This window comes from Scaptodrosophila lebanonensis, unplaced genomic scaffold, assembly GCF_003285725.1.
Source record: "Scaptodrosophila lebanonensis strain 11010-0011.00,11010-0021.00 unplaced genomic scaffold, SlebRS2 tig00000129-arrow-arrow-pilon, whole genome shotgun sequence".
Lineage (NCBI taxonomy): Eukaryota > Metazoa > Arthropoda > Insecta > Diptera > Drosophilidae > Scaptodrosophila > Scaptodrosophila lebanonensis.
Window position 1 is genome coordinate 1,017,749 of NW_022060583.1, and position 17,455 is coordinate 1,035,203.

At 36.9% G+C, this 17,455-nt stretch overlaps 1 protein-coding gene across 2 annotated transcripts; it reads left to right on the top strand.

The window, feature by feature from the left end:
- Positions 1-1,809: 1,809 nt before the first annotated feature.
- Positions 1,810-2,777, top strand: LOC115628912. 2 transcript variants are annotated; one of them, XM_030525175.1, is made up of 2 exons: positions 1,810-2,449; positions 2,514-2,777. In XM_030525175.1, exon 1 carries the CDS (start codon positions 1,882-1,884, stop codon positions 2,431-2,433), a length of 552 nt encoding a protein of 183 aa, XP_030381035.1. In that variant the 5' UTR covers positions 1,810-1,881; the 3' UTR covers positions 2,434-2,449; positions 2,514-2,777. The 2 variants fall into 2 exon arrangements, with proteins under 2 accessions (XP_030381035.1, XP_030381034.1); XM_030525174.1 differs by having other exon boundaries at positions 1,811-2,449; positions 2,506-2,777.
- The last annotated feature ends 14,678 nt before the right edge of the window (positions 2,778-17,455 follow it).

A 17,455-nucleotide genomic window follows, 5' to 3' on the forward strand; every position in this document is an offset into this window, starting at 1 on the left:
ATTAAAGTTAATTAGCGAGATTAAACAGAAACTAATTGAAATGTCATTAATTATGTTATATTTCTTTGGAAAAATTAAAAATTAAAGTAGTGTGTGGCGGAATAAAGCGAAGATTGAAATTAAATTAAAATTTTAATAAAGTACAGTTTAATAGTACACCTACATTTCAACTTCACATTAAAAGCTCGAAGTATTTCAATTCAACATCTAATGCGCGTATATAAGATCTAAAAAAATTACTTTTGAAGGAGCTACGAGTACATTATTTGTTAGAAACAAATGCAATTATACAATCAAAGACAAGAGGAATTCTTCTTCTTATTGGATATAGGAATTGAGCACGAAATCATCGCCTTACAATTTGGTATAAATCGCATTTGAATAAATCAAAAAATGCGACATAAGATAATATGATTTAATAAAATAACATAAAGGGAAATGTTAAATAGTTGTATATTACAAATGAATTGGTTTTAAAATCAATTACTCATTCCAATAGACGAAAATTTAGAAAAGAAGTCTGTGACACACCAGTTTGATTGCAATATCAACTTTTGTGTTTTAAAATGCATATAATTAAAATATTCAGAGTGTATTGCAAAACTAATTTGTGCAAAAAATAAGTCATTTGTTTGGCAGACTAGCTTTGGCTCAATGTTTGAACGGTTCTTTAGACATAACTGTGGCTCAGGTCCCGGACCTGGCCCAGGTGTGCAGATGGTGCACTGAAGCAATCGTTGAAAATTTGATTTTTCATAATATTGATATTGATGTTGATGATGATGGTGATGGTGATGGTGATTGTGCCAGCAGAGTGTGCAGCACTTGGCAAACGGACATTCAAGGTGTGCATGTGTGTGTGTGAGTGTGTGAGTGCATTCAAACTGCAGTTGCTCTGTTTCGCTGGATGCCAAACAAATGGCAATAAATCATGACTGTGACATAATGCCGCTGTGCACAGAAAGTGTGCGCCATGACGAGACGACAGGCTCTCTGCCTTGGTCGAAATGGCTATGAATGGATTATGCTGTTTCAAAACATTGAAAAAAAGGCAAGTAGTATAAACAATTTCATTTGCTGAGCATGCTCCCAATAAACTATAATAATAAGCGTTTGAAAAAAAGTTTCCTCGAAATGAAACAGAAAAATATTGCATCAATCATACGGATGTCGTTTCTAAACATGGGATTTGCTCGGAATATTTCGAGACCATTTCTACAGAAGTATGACTATGAGGCCTTTGATCAGCTGTTGCAAGACCTTTCCTTACATTATCATTTAATATTACACCCCATTTCACAAAATTGTATAACAAGACTACGGCTGTGATTAGAAATTCTAAATGAAAGAATGATCGTATTGTTGGTAGTAAGACTATTCTTAGATTGTACATTCTATATTATGGCTAAATCTGGATATTTTTTCTGTCGTATAGGACTGCATTTAAATGAACATTTTTGAAAGCTTGTGAAAACTGAAGTCGTTGGCATTAAAACAAAAATCGAACATTTCACTATTTACCAAGAAAAATACAATAAAAATTTCATTTTACGATAAACGAATCTTATGAACTTGCTGTCAAAAACTTAATTTTAATTAATAGCTGTAATTGATTTGCTGTGTCGTCTATAGTCAAGATAGCTGTCGATAACTCTTTGAATACTATTCTTATTATTTATATTTCAATATAGTTGTCTCGTAAAGATTGTCAACACAGCAACTCGATCATAAACCTTCAAACAATTCTTTTAGGTTAAGCTAGACATAAATTTATTTTAGCACAAAAAGTCGAACAAAAAGTTACTTAACACAGACCTCCTTCTCTCTTTTTAATAATAATAGGCATCGTGCTGCTTTTCCAGGTTCACAAGATAGTTAACAATGTTTAGACATACCCAGAAATTTCGCACCTCAGACGACATGTTAGTGAAAGTTCCAGGCAGATGGATGCGGTTTCTGAAGTTTGTCACCACTTTAGTTGCAAGCACCGCTACGACACCCAAAATAGTTCCTATCGACCACCCTATGCGGCTATTTAAGAACGTTTTGGACTGGGTACAAATACACGAACTCGAGGCACATCAGGAACTATTTCCTCAGGAAGATGGACCGAAAATTTGCGATAATCCAGTGGATGTCGTGCTCTATATGGCGCAGTTGTCCTTCGAAGATATAAAGTTGTTCACCAAGCTACCCAGTCACGAGCTTTTCGCTACCATGAACGTTGCTGGACATCTTGGATGCACAGAGATGCAACAGATGGCCCGGATCTATATAGAGTATACGACACGGCACCTCAATTTCAAAGAGCGTTCCAAGTTCTTTGCTAAGCAGATTGAGATCAGCAAGGAGGATGACTGGGCACTGGATTATGACTGGGAGCTGCAACAGGAGATTAATAATCTCAAAGTGCGCCATTACTATGAGGTGTAATAAGCACATAATATTGGTAAATATTTTCAAACAATTTCAAAACAAAGGCGGAAATAATGTAACAAATTATAGGTTTCTAGCATTCACAGCGCAAAACCTCAATAGAAATCATTGGTATGGAGAAACGAGCCTCTTTGGAAGAGCGACAAAAAAAATCGATTCTTATCAATTCGTTCAAGCACACAAGCAAGTAACAAAAGCTTTTACGAACCAAACAGTAACTAAATTAAATGTTTTGGCAATCCTTGCGTTTAAGCAATGTATTCAATGTACATACAATTAAATTTATGTATCCGTCAAACTATAATTAAACTGCATTATCCACGAACAGTTTTTTTAAGTTAGTTCTGACTATTTTTTTTTTTTAAATTTTATTTTTATTTTTTTTGTTTTTAGAAGAACTTATGCGGTTAACGTTCATGTGAAAATACCTCAAGTTATCGTAATAGGTGTATTTCAGACTATGCCCATGGTCGCTAAGCACCTGAGGTGTACTACACGTTTACCTAATTTTTATATCTAGATTATTTGATAAATTATTTGTAGGTGACATTTTCTTTTATATATTTAAATTATTTGGCAGTGGATACAGGGCTTAAAGAGTCAGGCCCAAACGACTCAAGCGTTCCATTCTTGTTTGCATTTAATTAAAATATTTCTGAAATATAAAACAAAAATTATCTCTGCTAAAGGCGTTTGTTTTCCAAGTACTTCAAAGCATATCGGGGGCCTCCCGCAACCCATTCAAAAAATTTGATTTTGAGAAGCTAGTGGCAGAATAGCTTTTAAGGGTCTACATATACGTATAATATGTATATACTCGTACACATATTATAATATTTTACTACTTATTTCAATGTCAAATTATGTACTTGGCAGCTGAAAAATGCAAACTTCGTGCAAAGATGTTTAATATTTTTTTTTTACGCAAACTTTCGGAACTCTCACGCGCCAGCTGTCAGTCGTGCGAGAAACGTCAATTTGCATAATAAATGAAAATGCATTGAAAAGTGGCAACGACAGCTGCAGCTTGCAACCAAAACAACAACAACAGCAGCAGCAGCGAAGAGTTCCCATTAAGTATGAAAGCAAAGATGGCTCCGATGTAACTGCGAACAAACAAATAAAATAATCATGCCGTGCATGATGGCCTGGTGGCAATCCGAAGAAAATGAAGAAAAGCGGAGAAAGGTACGAACACACATACATGACAGCTGATTGTATAGTGAAAAAATAAAAAGGGAGGCAGACAGAAATCATTTCCGCCTTACAAGTAGTGGAAGAAATGAAAGGAAGACGGCGATGAAGATGGTAACGGGGACAGGGAGATATGTCGACTGGCAGTTGGAGCTGGCGCCGGCGTCCATTTTGGTTCATTGTACGAGACACATTTAAACCACTTACTGTCATTTGCCTGGCGCGGCGGCCAAAGAGGCAAATCGATGGCAGCAAAATGGCCAAAGTGTAAAACAAAAGCGCAGCATACGAAAAAACTTAGCATACTTATAAGCGCATGTAAAGCACATGGCTGGCCAGCACAACTTTGAGTGTGTCTGTGAGTCTGAGTAAGAGTGTGTGTGTGCGTGTGTGTGTGAGTGTGAGTGTGTGTGGCATACTTATTGGCAAATTGCTGTGGAAAAGCACTTGACGCCGCATACTTATAGCTCTTTTTTGTGTTCGCACGACCCAAGAGAGAGTGAATAAGAGAACAGTAGACTACTTATGCCTTTTTCCGTATAGTTTCGCACACACACTCACACTACTATAAACCTGTACACTGCAACAAAAAATGAAATTTCATCATCAATTATTTAATTCTTAATTCATTACTCTTCACGCTTGAAATCTTTAGTTAAATTCGTGATCTATTCATTTTTTTGTTTAATGTATTTTATGACGATAATTTGAATTTAGAAATATTTGACTAAATGCTTGTACTATATAGCATACTATATGCGATCGTTTGATTGACTGTCTTTCCCGCTTTATGTAAGCTAAGCTTAATTAGCTTTCATGAAAGATTTTTAAAACAAATATGACATGAAGACATGAAAAGTACACATAATATATAGTACCTTGTAGGACTTGAGCAAATTCCATAGTTTCCAAATTATCTGGTATCGATTAAAAACTAAACAAATTCACATTTTGCACTGTGTATGTACGTGTGTGTGTGTGTGTGTGTGACTGCAGCCCTTTATATACATATTTCAAGTTGTTTTTTCATTTTCATTTAATTTAGAAAACGACGTTGGCATCAGCGCCTTCGGAACGCTTCAAAAATTATGCAAGGAATTTTCCCCTTTTCATGCGCACACAAACGTACACACACACACACACACACACACACAGAGAGCAGCAAACGAACACTAAACGTGCTGTTGTCACAAGAGTGGGCAGAGGGGCGTGCAAGTGACGCCTGCATTGTTACCAGCAATGGCAGTGGCAGCGGCAACGGCAACGGCAAAGCTCTATGAGTTCGACTCGAGGTTGACATACATATTTGCCATGCCTAACCTAGCATAGCCCACAACAGCAACACCAACACCAACAGCAACAACAACAACTATTACAAGAAGAAGAATGAGAAGAAGAGCGCGTGAGAGTCAACGACACCGGCTTTCGTGTGTCGCCGGATAAATGCACGGAACGAGCTGACAGAGGCGCAGAAGGCATCAACATCACTTGTCAATTGTCAGCGTCCTGACGTGTGCCATTTCATTGTTTTGTGTACCGGAAATGATTTCATCGATGCATAAGAAGTGCACAAGCCCACGCACACACAGATACTCAAACAAATCCTTGCTGCTTAGACATTTTTATACCCTGTACATGAAATGGTGCATGTTACAGGCATAGGGAGTTACAATCCATGTTTTGGGTACACATGCATACATCCACATATATCTGAGGGGGATTACTTTAAAGGGGGCAACATAAATACTATTCAAAAAAAATTTGCCTTTTCTTTTGTATAATCGTGAATCTTCTCGTCCGTCCTCCTGTCCACTGATCTCTCTTAGTAGGATAACATTTTTGCTTATCAAGATATCTTAAGCAGATCTGATATAAGTTTAAGTGCCTCACCATAATCTAAAGATATAGCCGTTGAGCAGTTGTAGGGTATTTGAAATCATGCTGGCACGACATCTACGGTCTACTCATCAATAATTTAATAACTTCCCTTTTAAAGAAAATGTATGCATAAATCTGCAATCTATGTGCTTACCTTTTGTCTCTGCAAATTCACATCGAGTTGCACTTCAAAAGGATTGAAAGTTTACTTTTGTCTTCCACACAAACAATTGGAGTGCATCAAGCGCAAATAGCCGTCTTCCTGCAAAAATATATTCTGCAATTAATTAAATTTTAATCAATATTTTATACGATAATAATAATTTGCAAAAGGGCAGAAAATGGCATCTGAATAAGCAACTACACAATAAAGTGTTACATTGCTATGGCGAATCTAGCTTTTCACGAACATACAAAATACAGTCTTTTTAGAACCCGTTATAGGTATAGAGTTTTGTTAACATTTGATATATAATGACTAATATAACCTGTTATAGGTTATATGCTCTGGCTATACATACATATATTTTTATAAAAATGTATCAAATTTTTTGTGATTAAGGATTTATTCTGAATACTTAATATTTAAAAGATTTTTTCAAGTTCTATTTGTTTTGTGTATTCAATTTATTAAAGCCTATCAAAATCGGAGCAAAGCAAATAACGATAATTATTTCGTTTTCATTTGATTTAGTACATAAGACTCATTTAGGTATTATTTCGTTCTTCTACATAAAATGTCTCTATTTTCCATGTTTCTCAAGTCAAAGATTTGTAGTTTAAAAGAACTCTTGAATCTAAACCATTATTTTAGTCATCTCAAGGATAAAATTCAGCAAAAACGTACATATAATTATTGTTAAATAACACCAGACAACACTTTAAAAAGGTTTCACAGTTTCTGGGTTCCAAATACAATTTAATGCAATTACAGATTCCCATTCAGTATTTATCAAATATCTTGCCTCTGCAGTGAAGATGTTTTTTATGTCATTAATTATTCAACAGAAACAGATTATTCCTCCCACCATTGGATTGCTGGCTTTCAACGGTAATCCCTAAACTTTATAAATTTCAAGAAAAAAAGGGACTTTAAGATAAGCATCCCGACTTTACTAAGCCTGACCACCTTGCCATTAAATGCATCCAGTTTTGGATGAAAAGGCTGATTAAGTCTGAAGGTGGTTATCAGCGCTTGCCATTTAGTAATTCTCTGAATAAATGCAAATAAATCAATAATCCTTGCATTTGTAAATTCAGACTCGTCAACTGCTTAGCTCGGCATACTGTACTTTAATTATTAACAGCTTGACTAGACATTATGCTTATGTAGTTCATGATGCTTTTATTGTTGGTTAAGTCATGTGTTGATGATGTGAATTTGTCCGGTAAATCCAGAGCCGTAAATTCCCTATTTTCGCTCCAGTTGTGCCAGCATTAAAGCAAGCTGAAGCTTTGCTTTGCTTTGTTGTTACATACATCCATCCCCCAAGATCAAAACTATCTCAATACCATATGTGTTATTGTTGTTGCTGCAGTTGTTATGTTTAAAAGCTGTTTCATACCCAAACAATGAGTGCCCAAATAAATAAATAATTTGGACGAAACGAACGCAAATCAGTTTTTGGGCAAAAGAGAAACAACAGCTACAATAATAACAATAACAATAACACAAACACAAACACACTCACAATGCAAGTGAACAAACACAGCAACAAATTTGTATTTACACTGGCCCTGACTAAATGCACATAAATCGCATGTCAATTATATGGCATTAACAGCAATCAGGCAGGCAACCAACCGCCCCGGTCAGCCCCTTGTACTATATATACACACATACATAAACATACTTAGTAAATATTGAATGAAATAAAATGAGCCCATTTCGCACACACAGTCGGTACATATTCGCCTTTACATGCATATATATTTACGCATATTTATATAAATATGTATACATACATATATATGTATATAAACATAAGTATATAAGCATATTCCATATGCAAGCATTGTATGATCGGCCAATACTTAAATAGTTGTGTTCGTTGCAGTTTGCGAATATAATAATTATTGCATTTAAACATAATTTGGCCACAAATAGCTCGAGAGCAGACAACCATCCTCATGCATCCTCATACGTGTACACAGAGAGCCCAGCAGGCAGGAAACACCCGCTCCTAGCCACTCCCACTTACGCCCACATTTGCCGCATGGACTGAGAGAAATCAATTTCATAATAAGCACAAACAAATGAGCAAACCATATTGCGCACTTTTAGGGTCATTTAAGCCCCTTATACCACGTTGATTGGTAGCAATAACAAACAGCGGATGTTGACCATCCTCCTCCATCCTCCTCCATCCTCCATATGCCGTGCTTTACCACGCCCCTTCGTCCGCCCATTCAGCCAGGAGCTACCAGCCACCAGCCACGAACCACCAACCACCAAACTAAACAACGTGCCACAACAACAACTGAAACTTTTTGGCACGCACTCGAGTTAGATAACAAATAATAGACATGTTTTGGTTATAAGCCGTTATCAACTAATTATTTACAGTTAGCCACATTTATGCCAGACCACTCGCAAAGCACAGCACACACACATACACACACACACACACGCTGATTGGTGTGTGAGTGGACAAACCAATATTTGCTTTCGTCATTAAAATTCCATGAAAATTAAAAGCATGCGTTATGCTTTAAATAAACTTTCTATTTACACTAACAACAAAAACCAAATGTTTTCCACAAACACCCAAATTTCGTAGGAAAAGAAAACAGGCCTGGTAAGAGGATTAGAGCAACCGCACAAGATACTTTTTACGTGTGGGATTCAAAGTGTTTTCACGACAAAATAAAAATTATCTAGCACCTACCTACATGTACTTACCTCTCTAACTTACTTATAAAATACTACATATATAAGCTTATAATTCATAGAAGCTACGTCCCAATACTACAAAAATAATTATGAACTATCTTAGGCCACTTTTATATAAGAGTGTGAGAGAAAACTAATTATATCTACATAGTAACGGATGGTGAAAAGGATATATCCATCCATAACTAACACGTAGTTAATGTGCTATTCTTTACCTTCATTCATTCATTACCAAATTAATGAATTCTAAATAAAAGTACTAGCGAAACATTAATGATTCTGTCTAACACAGAAGCGGACGTGTTTTTTGGATACAGAGTATTTCGCTGTCGGCTTTGCTCGAATGTAACATTCACTACCATTTTTCCCAACCTTTATGTAAGCTGTTCATTTAAAATAGTTTCCGTAATTATCATATACTATCTAAAATTTCACTTGAGGTGTTTTCTCTAATTTGTTAATTGAAGCCGACCATTTTTAAAATCCTTTTGATCCAAATAATCTTAAAATAAAATGAAATTAATTTGATGTAAGCGTTTAATGATATTCTATATGTCCCACTTGAGCGGACTAACATAAAATGTTAAATTCGATATCAAAAGTAATATCTATCTATCCACCTTTTCTTAGGATTCAGATTTTTAAATAATAAATAAATATAAAAATTTGTTATACACTGCTTTAGAATTATGTACACAGCTGAAAAGATCCTGTAGAGGATGAAGGAAAAAATACAAATCGAAATACAATCCATATAACACTAAAATAAACAAGAGTCTATTTATTCTAAATAAGAGCTCCTCTACTTCAAATCCGATGTCCTATATAAAGAGGTAGAGAGCATCAAAAGATAAGTTTCCACTAGTCCCATTTTATACCTTATACCCGAATGGTAAAAATAATACATTATGCTTGTGCAAGGTATGCGACGTGGAAACGGAAAGTATATACATTCTCAATTAGCAGGAATAGGTGCTCGATTTAGCCAATCAATTCTAAGAAAAGTTATTAGCGAAACAATTTTAGTCCAGTACTACGCCCACAAACTGAAGGAGCGAATCCCCTCCTTGTTATTCTTTTTGCGTCTGCTATGGGCGCATATATATTCCATTTATATTCCATAATGAAAAGATGCAGCTGATGCTAAATCTGTAACATTTATGCCTTGTGGCGAACATATTTTAATAATAATAGAAGTCCTTACAGCATTGAATCTGTTATATATCGGCATCAATGCATTTTCACGGAAAAATATGTGTATATTTATATGTTATGTAGGCATGGGATTAAAACGATTATACAATCGCATTGCAATCGCTTTTACATGGTTTTTTCCCCCTTTTTTTGTGGACTCGTATCAACTTAGTTGGGAAAAATTAATAGACCATATCGAAACGCTCATTAAATACAATCTGTTATTAAGCCTCTAATCTGTCAACTCATTAGTTTGCAGCAGCAAATAGGAGCCTTTAATGCCATTTGATTTTGGCGCTCAATACGGAATACAGGCTCATAGCCATAAGTATGTACATATGTACGTATGTACGAATATATGTGGATGTGTTTATCATAATTTAACATGTCTAGTGCACATATGCATATAAATGCGTGTAGGTGTGCCTGTGTGAGAAAGTCAACTCATGTGTAACAACGATAAAATTACATTTAATTGTGTCGCGCAAAACGCGGCCAGATTAAGCGCAACTAGCACAAAAAGCCCAAAATAAAGCGAAATAAAAAAATATGCATACATAATTAAAAAAATAAACGTAATAATGCGACAATGTAATTAAGTTTGAAAAACAAGAATTATGAAAATAATATCAAATACAAAACTGTCCTAAAATGCGTTGGCCTCAGCGACAGCGTCGACCCCACCAGCGACAGCGTCGGATCCCTGGGCAGCGACGACCCGACCTCCCGACGCCCGCTGCATTTTAAGCCGCATTATCAAATGAAATAAATTAGCTTCCAAAAAATGTTGGCAGCCGCACGCACGCGAATTGTAAAATTGCGTAAGTGGGCGCTCCTTTGCTGTAGCGTGGAAGGCGGGGGGCGGCTTGTTGAACGGGACTGGGGCCGGGACTGGGACCGGGACCGGGGGCCGCTTGATGTGTGCGCGGCACACTTCCGTTTCCGGTCATACATCATTTAGAGCGTTGCTGTTAAAGAACAACAACGACAGCAACAACAACCAGTTGAACAGCTTCGACGATGGCAGCGACGACAGCAGCAAGCAGCATGCTCCCAAAAATTCATGTCTTGGTCCCGCTATACGCTCCATGCCTGCAGCCTTATCTATGTTGATGTGTGTGTGTGTGTGTGTGTGTGTGTGTGTGTGTGTTGAGCAGGCATGAAGGAACAGAGCGCCTGCAAGTAATACCAAGGCACATGTCGAAGGTCTTTGGTACTGAGTCTTCACACGCGGCAACAAAACTCTTTTTGTTCTTGTTGTAGACGTTTGTACTATACGAGTATATAGTTGTTGTTTTATGCTGTTGCTGTGTGTGGCATGCAAACTCTGCCACGTAACCGAAAAGGCTGTAAACGCAGCGCAACATAAAATAGGAAAGTGAAGGGAAAAACACAAAAATAAAACACCAAGATTACAAAAAACAAGAGACGGAACATTTTTGATGTTTAAATTATGTCGACATCCTTCTTACTGTATGCGATCCCATAAAAAAGCATGTGAAGTAGCAGTAGACAAGGGGTTAGGGTTATCCCCGTGCCTGAGCAGCCAGCGCAGCACAATGGGGCGAAACAAAAATTATACATTGTGAATCGTAAAGACAAATGATGAGAATCGTCCAGACGCCCTCACTTTGAGGAAAATGTGTTAATTTAATAAATAATTATAGTAATAATAATATTAAAGACACGCACCCTTTTTTGTATGAGGATGAGAATAATAATGGGATTAAGTTTGAATTATTGGTTCCAATAGTTCCTTTTTCTTATAGTACAGTAAAAAATATGCTTTATGCTAAATAAAAAAAGTAACTTCCTTGGTTTTCTTACTCAGCACAGTCTGGAATAGAGTTAATGCTTCGTTAAAAGTGTTAGATATTAGAGATGTGCATAACACTATTCATTCACTAAGCCACTATTCATTTATTCAATCTTGTAGCCAAATGGGTGTTTGGGTGTTTCATGGTTCGAAGAAATGGTAGTAGCCACCAAATCACTTTAAAAAGAAATAAATAAATAGATGGCCGTTGATTACTGAATTACTGAATGGGTACAATAAGTTCCACTGCGTTCAGTGTCAAGCTAGGCAAATAGCGCATTTACTTGGCTATAATGGTTGCACTGAGCAGTGCCACATTGGCAGTACACGGAAAAGAGAGGGGAATAGAGAGTGCAAGCAAATTGCTTGAATTAAACTATCCTTCGATTAGTCAGCGACTGAAGATAAATAAGCAGAAGTCTGCTTGGGTGGCAACACTGTTGGGCTCCCTACTTAAACTACAACAGCAAAAAAAGGAATTATTTCTGAACAAAGTCAACCCGTCCTGATGCTTTATTAATTATACAATATCTTACTCCATACTGCATGAATAAGCATTCCATAACAAATGAAAACCTATTCATTCAATCAGATGCAACCCATTTTCTAAACTAATCATTCAGGCATCCAACATCCAACAATTATATATCGAACTAATTATGTACTAACTAATTAATTAAAAGGATGCACAACCAAAAATTCACAACTTTCAATTTTGATACTTTTACTACATTTGTGCAACATACTACTTATATTTCCTTCATTTTGAAACTCGAAATCAAGCTGCTTGTCCATCTTGTTCTATTTAAATGAAATGATGAGTCTTTGAGCCTGCTCTTTATTAATTAGTATTTCATTGCAGTTAAGTTAGCCTTTTGTTTGTACACGAAATTGGTGGTTATATGAAATAAGTTTGAAAATTTCAACATGCACTTATTTACTCTCAAAACCTATACTCCAGTAGTCAGTGCACTTGTAAAATTAGCTCTACACATGCGAACGATTATTAATTATGTGTACAAGGCACTTTGAATTCTGGTTGCGTATTTTTTTTGGCGGTGAACATTTGGTTTTGCACCACCGTTTAGGAGCATCAAAAGTGACTTAGGGCTCAGGACTTTGGCAGCAGCACGCGACTCTCGGTCCTCGACATGCCCAATCTAAAGCCCGGAAAGGCCGTCGCAGTAAGGCCGTGGTATACTGCGACGACGGGCAGTCAGCCTGATCAGAAGAGCACACATGACGTATACGACGTGTGTCCCTTTTTGGCTCTATACCTTCATTTTGTGGCTGTTATGTGTTTTACACATGTCCCTTTGTCGGTGTCCTTGTTTTGTTCTTCTTTTTGTTGTGCAAATGAAAACCCTTTGCCTTTGCCTTTTTTTGCTTTGTTTTGTTTTGTTTTTTGGTCGCACTACTAACACCAGTGTCCTAAATTCTGTTGCTGATGTTTTGGCTGTCCCCAGCTTTGTTGTTTCGTTCACACACACACACAATATTATATTATTTTAAGCTCCACAAAGAGCTCATTAATTTAGACAGAAAAAACACATGCAGAGAATAGAGCTGAGTGCAAAAACTAAAACAAATTCATAAATCGGACATGCGAAATGTGCTATTTCGACATCTTTGTCCAGCTCCCAAGGTTCCACAAGGCCTTTGTTGCCTTATCTGAGTGTGTGCATCGCATCTGGAGACCGAGCGTGAAATGTGAAATGTGGCCAAAAAGAAAATATGTAATGGTGGAAAATGAAATGCGTTTCAAGGTATTTAGGGAAAGCCTTTTTAATGGCCATTCATTCGAAATACAAAGATGGGCTAACATGATGTTTTAATTTTGTGGCAATTAAAGGGACCTTAATTTTCTGCAATTTCATAAGCCATCCCATTCATTTGCAGCCGCTGTTCGGTGTATATACTTGTAGATGATGGGTGTGACTGCTTTGGGCCACTGATGTATTTTATTAGCCGCGCTGCTGCTTTTTGCTTGGCTTGGTGACGCTTTTGGGCTTCATATACTTACAAACATATGTATATACGCATACTCGTTTGTATATTGCGACCAAGGACACGATTTCACGATGGCAGCGGCCTTTTGTGCTTGCCAGGCTCGCTCCTACATATGCTTCTCCGATTGCTTACAAGCAACAACAAATTTTTGCTCCCCACTACAGTTACAAAAGGCGCACAACGAAGGATCCATAAATTATTAAACAGTTTTGTGCTGTTTAAGCATATCATAATGCGACGCGCTTCAAAGAGCGTCCACGTTACCCCCTCAACAACCCCAACAACCACACCCTTCTCAATCCATCTAACAGGCAACCACAACAACAACGCGCCCGCAAAGCTTGTGGGTATTTACACGTAGAGAAAATATGAAAATCAGCCTAAGAAAACTGCTTTACATTCACTTTTATTCTTGTTAAGTAAAAATTTTATTTTATTTGGATTTATTCCCTAACAAAAGTGTTATACAAATTTGGCATTACAGCTGATGTAATCAAAAATTGACTCTATTTGAGATTTTCTCGTCTGCGAATTTAGGTAACTCTTGTTAGGTCATGTTCTAATATTATCAATCAAATTAATAAAAACTAGTGTCATTTTTATTTTCAATTCTTTGACCTGCGTCTTCTCACCAGTGCTATGAAGAGTTATTCCACACACGTATTTCTTTATAGTCCTCTTGAAATGCTGTTCAATTTCCGATCTTCAATGGGATTTTCTAGAATTTATCTCGCAGTGCATAAGTATACGTATGTATTTATATGTGTTTGGATACACGTTGCCTTTTCATTTAAAGCCACAAAAGTCCACAAGGGTTTTTGTATATGTGTAGGTATGTTTGTTCCAACCTTCTGCTGGTTTTATGCTGCTCTGGGTGCGTTGTCCTTTGCGGTCCACCTACCATCCTCCATCTCCTCCCATTCCCTGCCCTGCACGACTGTCAAGATGAGTTCCCGCAGAAATTATGCCACAAAATAATTTAAAAGTAATCAGGCAACAAATGTTTGCCCAGTTTTAGGCGCAACAGAGCACGCACACATGACAAAGTTTTTAGGGTGCATGCGAGTGCGTTAAAAAGGGTAACAACTGAAACTATCTCGAAATTTACTAATTGCCAGCACTATAAATTTATTAAAGACATTCTGCCACCACAGCTGTTGCTGTTGTCTACTTACAGGCGCCGTCGGCTGCCCTCCGGCATTGTTGTTACATTTAACGAAAAGGAATTTATAATTAATTAGCAGGCTAATTTCATGCCCGGCCACAACACAGTTGCCAGTTGCCAGTAGCCAGTTTCCAGTGAGCCCACAATTTCTATGCACAAATCAAAATGGTGGCGCAAAGGCAACATACCAAGAGCAATCATAGAGATAGCAGAGTCCGCCCTAGGCGAGCATTGCGAGAAGCGGGAAATGTTTCTCATGTCTCCCATCTTCCAAGGCCACTCTTGTCCCGCAGTTAAGACCTTGTCAATACGATGATAACAAAACATAATGTAGAAATTGATTAGATGAGCATCAACGAACAATTTAGGAAATCTTTTTTCTTATACATATGTATGAGCCCACAAATAACAAAAACTTAACTATCTTCATATGTAAAAAGAATTGTGTGCATACGAATGCGTAAGGGCGCTTTTACCATTTTGTCTTTGATATGCCACTATAAGTTTACTGATGTTGAGAGCCAATATTTTGATGATCCTGCTGATACCTACTGTCTTCCTTAATGCCTAAGCAAGCTGTTCATATATTCTGGGTAGAATAGAATTGTATTAGAGTAATAGTCGACAATTAGTAGAGTAGTAGAGCATTAGAATAATAGTAAAATAGTAGTTGATTAGTAGTAGAGTGTATTACTTATTAAAAAAATATATATGATCACGATCGGGTGAAAAACACAATTAATTTACAAAATCCATAAATCTCCGAATTTTATATAGCAAAATGTAATCTTTACTGGTCAGTAGAGTCAGTAGTAGTACGCAATACATCAGTAGGAGAAATGTTAGTAGATGCTTATTAGTACGAAAGTGCGTCTATAACTATCTGTGTATAAAGGTAAAAAAAACAAAAGTGTTAAATTTAAAAAACATCATGCAGTCAAGACAAAAACACTTTTGCTGTCTTTGTAAATGCTTCTAATATAACTTGAGTCTATTTTTAGAATATTAATAGTCGCTCATACTATATATCATTGTTTATTTTATATAAATAAACCTACATAAATACATTTAAACGGTCCTTAGCGTTTCCTTAACCTCAGCATATTCCCAATATAATAAAAAGTTGTCCTTAGAAAATTTGCTTTTATCTTGAATCGACCAATATATTACTACCTAGATTTTCTAGTACTATGGTTAAAATATGTGTTTAGGAGTAAAATTATCTAAATTCGACTAAAAATATACAAGTACATACATAATAAGTCTCTCGACCTGTAGAACTGTTTAGCTCAGGCACACTAATCCTTAAAGAACAGTGAAAGTGAACTCGTAAATGGTTTTTGGTACCTCAATGGCACACACACACACACAAGTGATAGTATAATCCTAGTTTGGCTTCACTTAAATAGATTAAAAATGTTGCACTTGAAATATTCATTAAATGGCTGACTTCCGCTGTTTGCTGCGCTCACGTGAATGGCAATGGAAATAAACGCGAAGAGCTGGGGATGGAGGGATACATGATGCATGTATTTAAGAGGCACGCTGAAATGAATTCGTTTTTGACGATTTCGCGACGATGACGTGATGGCGATGGTGATGGTGAAGTTGAAGAGGATGATGGGCCAAGACTAACCGACGAACGGACCGTCAATTTGAAGTCTAACAAGACAGGCGAGCAAGCCCGACAGTGAAATACCCTCTATCCAAACAAACTTCCCGCTCTTAGTTATAAGAGTCCATGGCAGAAGCAAGCAAGAAGAAGAAGTAGAAGAGCAAACCCCCTACTGCAGTTTGTGCCAGAGGGAGGGGAAAAAATAAAATATTAAGGGAGTCTGTCTACATACCAAAATTTGACGGACGGACATGTCTAGATCGATTTCTATTATCATGCTGATTAAGAATATACATAGTTTTTTAGGTCAGAGATACTTTATTCTACCTGGTACATAACATAATATTCTTACCCCATGGGCTTAGTGTTGAAAATCAATACAAACATAAGTACCAATGCACGCATGTTAATATAAGCAGATAATAATCTTATGTTATCTACAAGTTATCTGTCACTGTTGCATACGAATGTAAGCATAAAGAATATGTATAGCAAAAGTGTCAGTCTCCAATAAAACTCTAAAGCGAACAGACGCACGGCGGTCCGCGACTATTGTCTTTTACTTTACTCCTACTGAGCCCTTCCCTTTTCAGCGAATATATAATCTATTCAATAGGTTATGGGCCCAGGGCATATAGGCTCATAGGAGAAGTTCAAAGTATTGTGAAATAGTAATCGTTTGGTGACTCAAGAAATATAACATTTAAAAAATGAGTGCGCTATATCAAATAGACAAATTGGAAGAGCATAACTATGACTCATGGAGCATACAGATGCGATCTGTCTTAGTGCACGCGGAATTGTGGAGTGTGGCATCAGGTGCTGAACCTAGTAATACTGAGAGTTCAAGGCCAAAAGATGAAAAGGCATTAGCAATTATAACGCTAAGTGTAAAAGCTTCACAATTGGGCTTCATTAAAAATTGCAACACTTCGTACGAGGCATGGAAAAAGTTAAAGGACGTTCATCAGCCGAGTGGACCTGTACGGAAAGTGTCGCTGTACAAGAAATTGCTAGGCAAACGCATGTTTCAAGGCCAAAGCATTTCAAGTTACATACACGAATTTAACGAAATTCTGGATGGTTTGTGTACAGTTGGCATCGAATTAAATGATGAGTTAAAAACAATCGTGTTGTTGTCAAGCTTGCCCGAACCATACGAAAATTTTGTCGTCGCCATTGAGACGCGTGACAATTTACCGTCATTTGATGTGTTATGTATCAAGCTGATGGAAGAGGGAGAGCGCAGAGGCA

Excerpts from the sequence above, each read along its gene's own strand:
- LOC115628912 (XM_030525175.1), top strand. The coding sequence starts at position 1,882 with ATGTTTAGACATACCCAGAAATTTCGCACCTCAGACGACATGTTAGTG.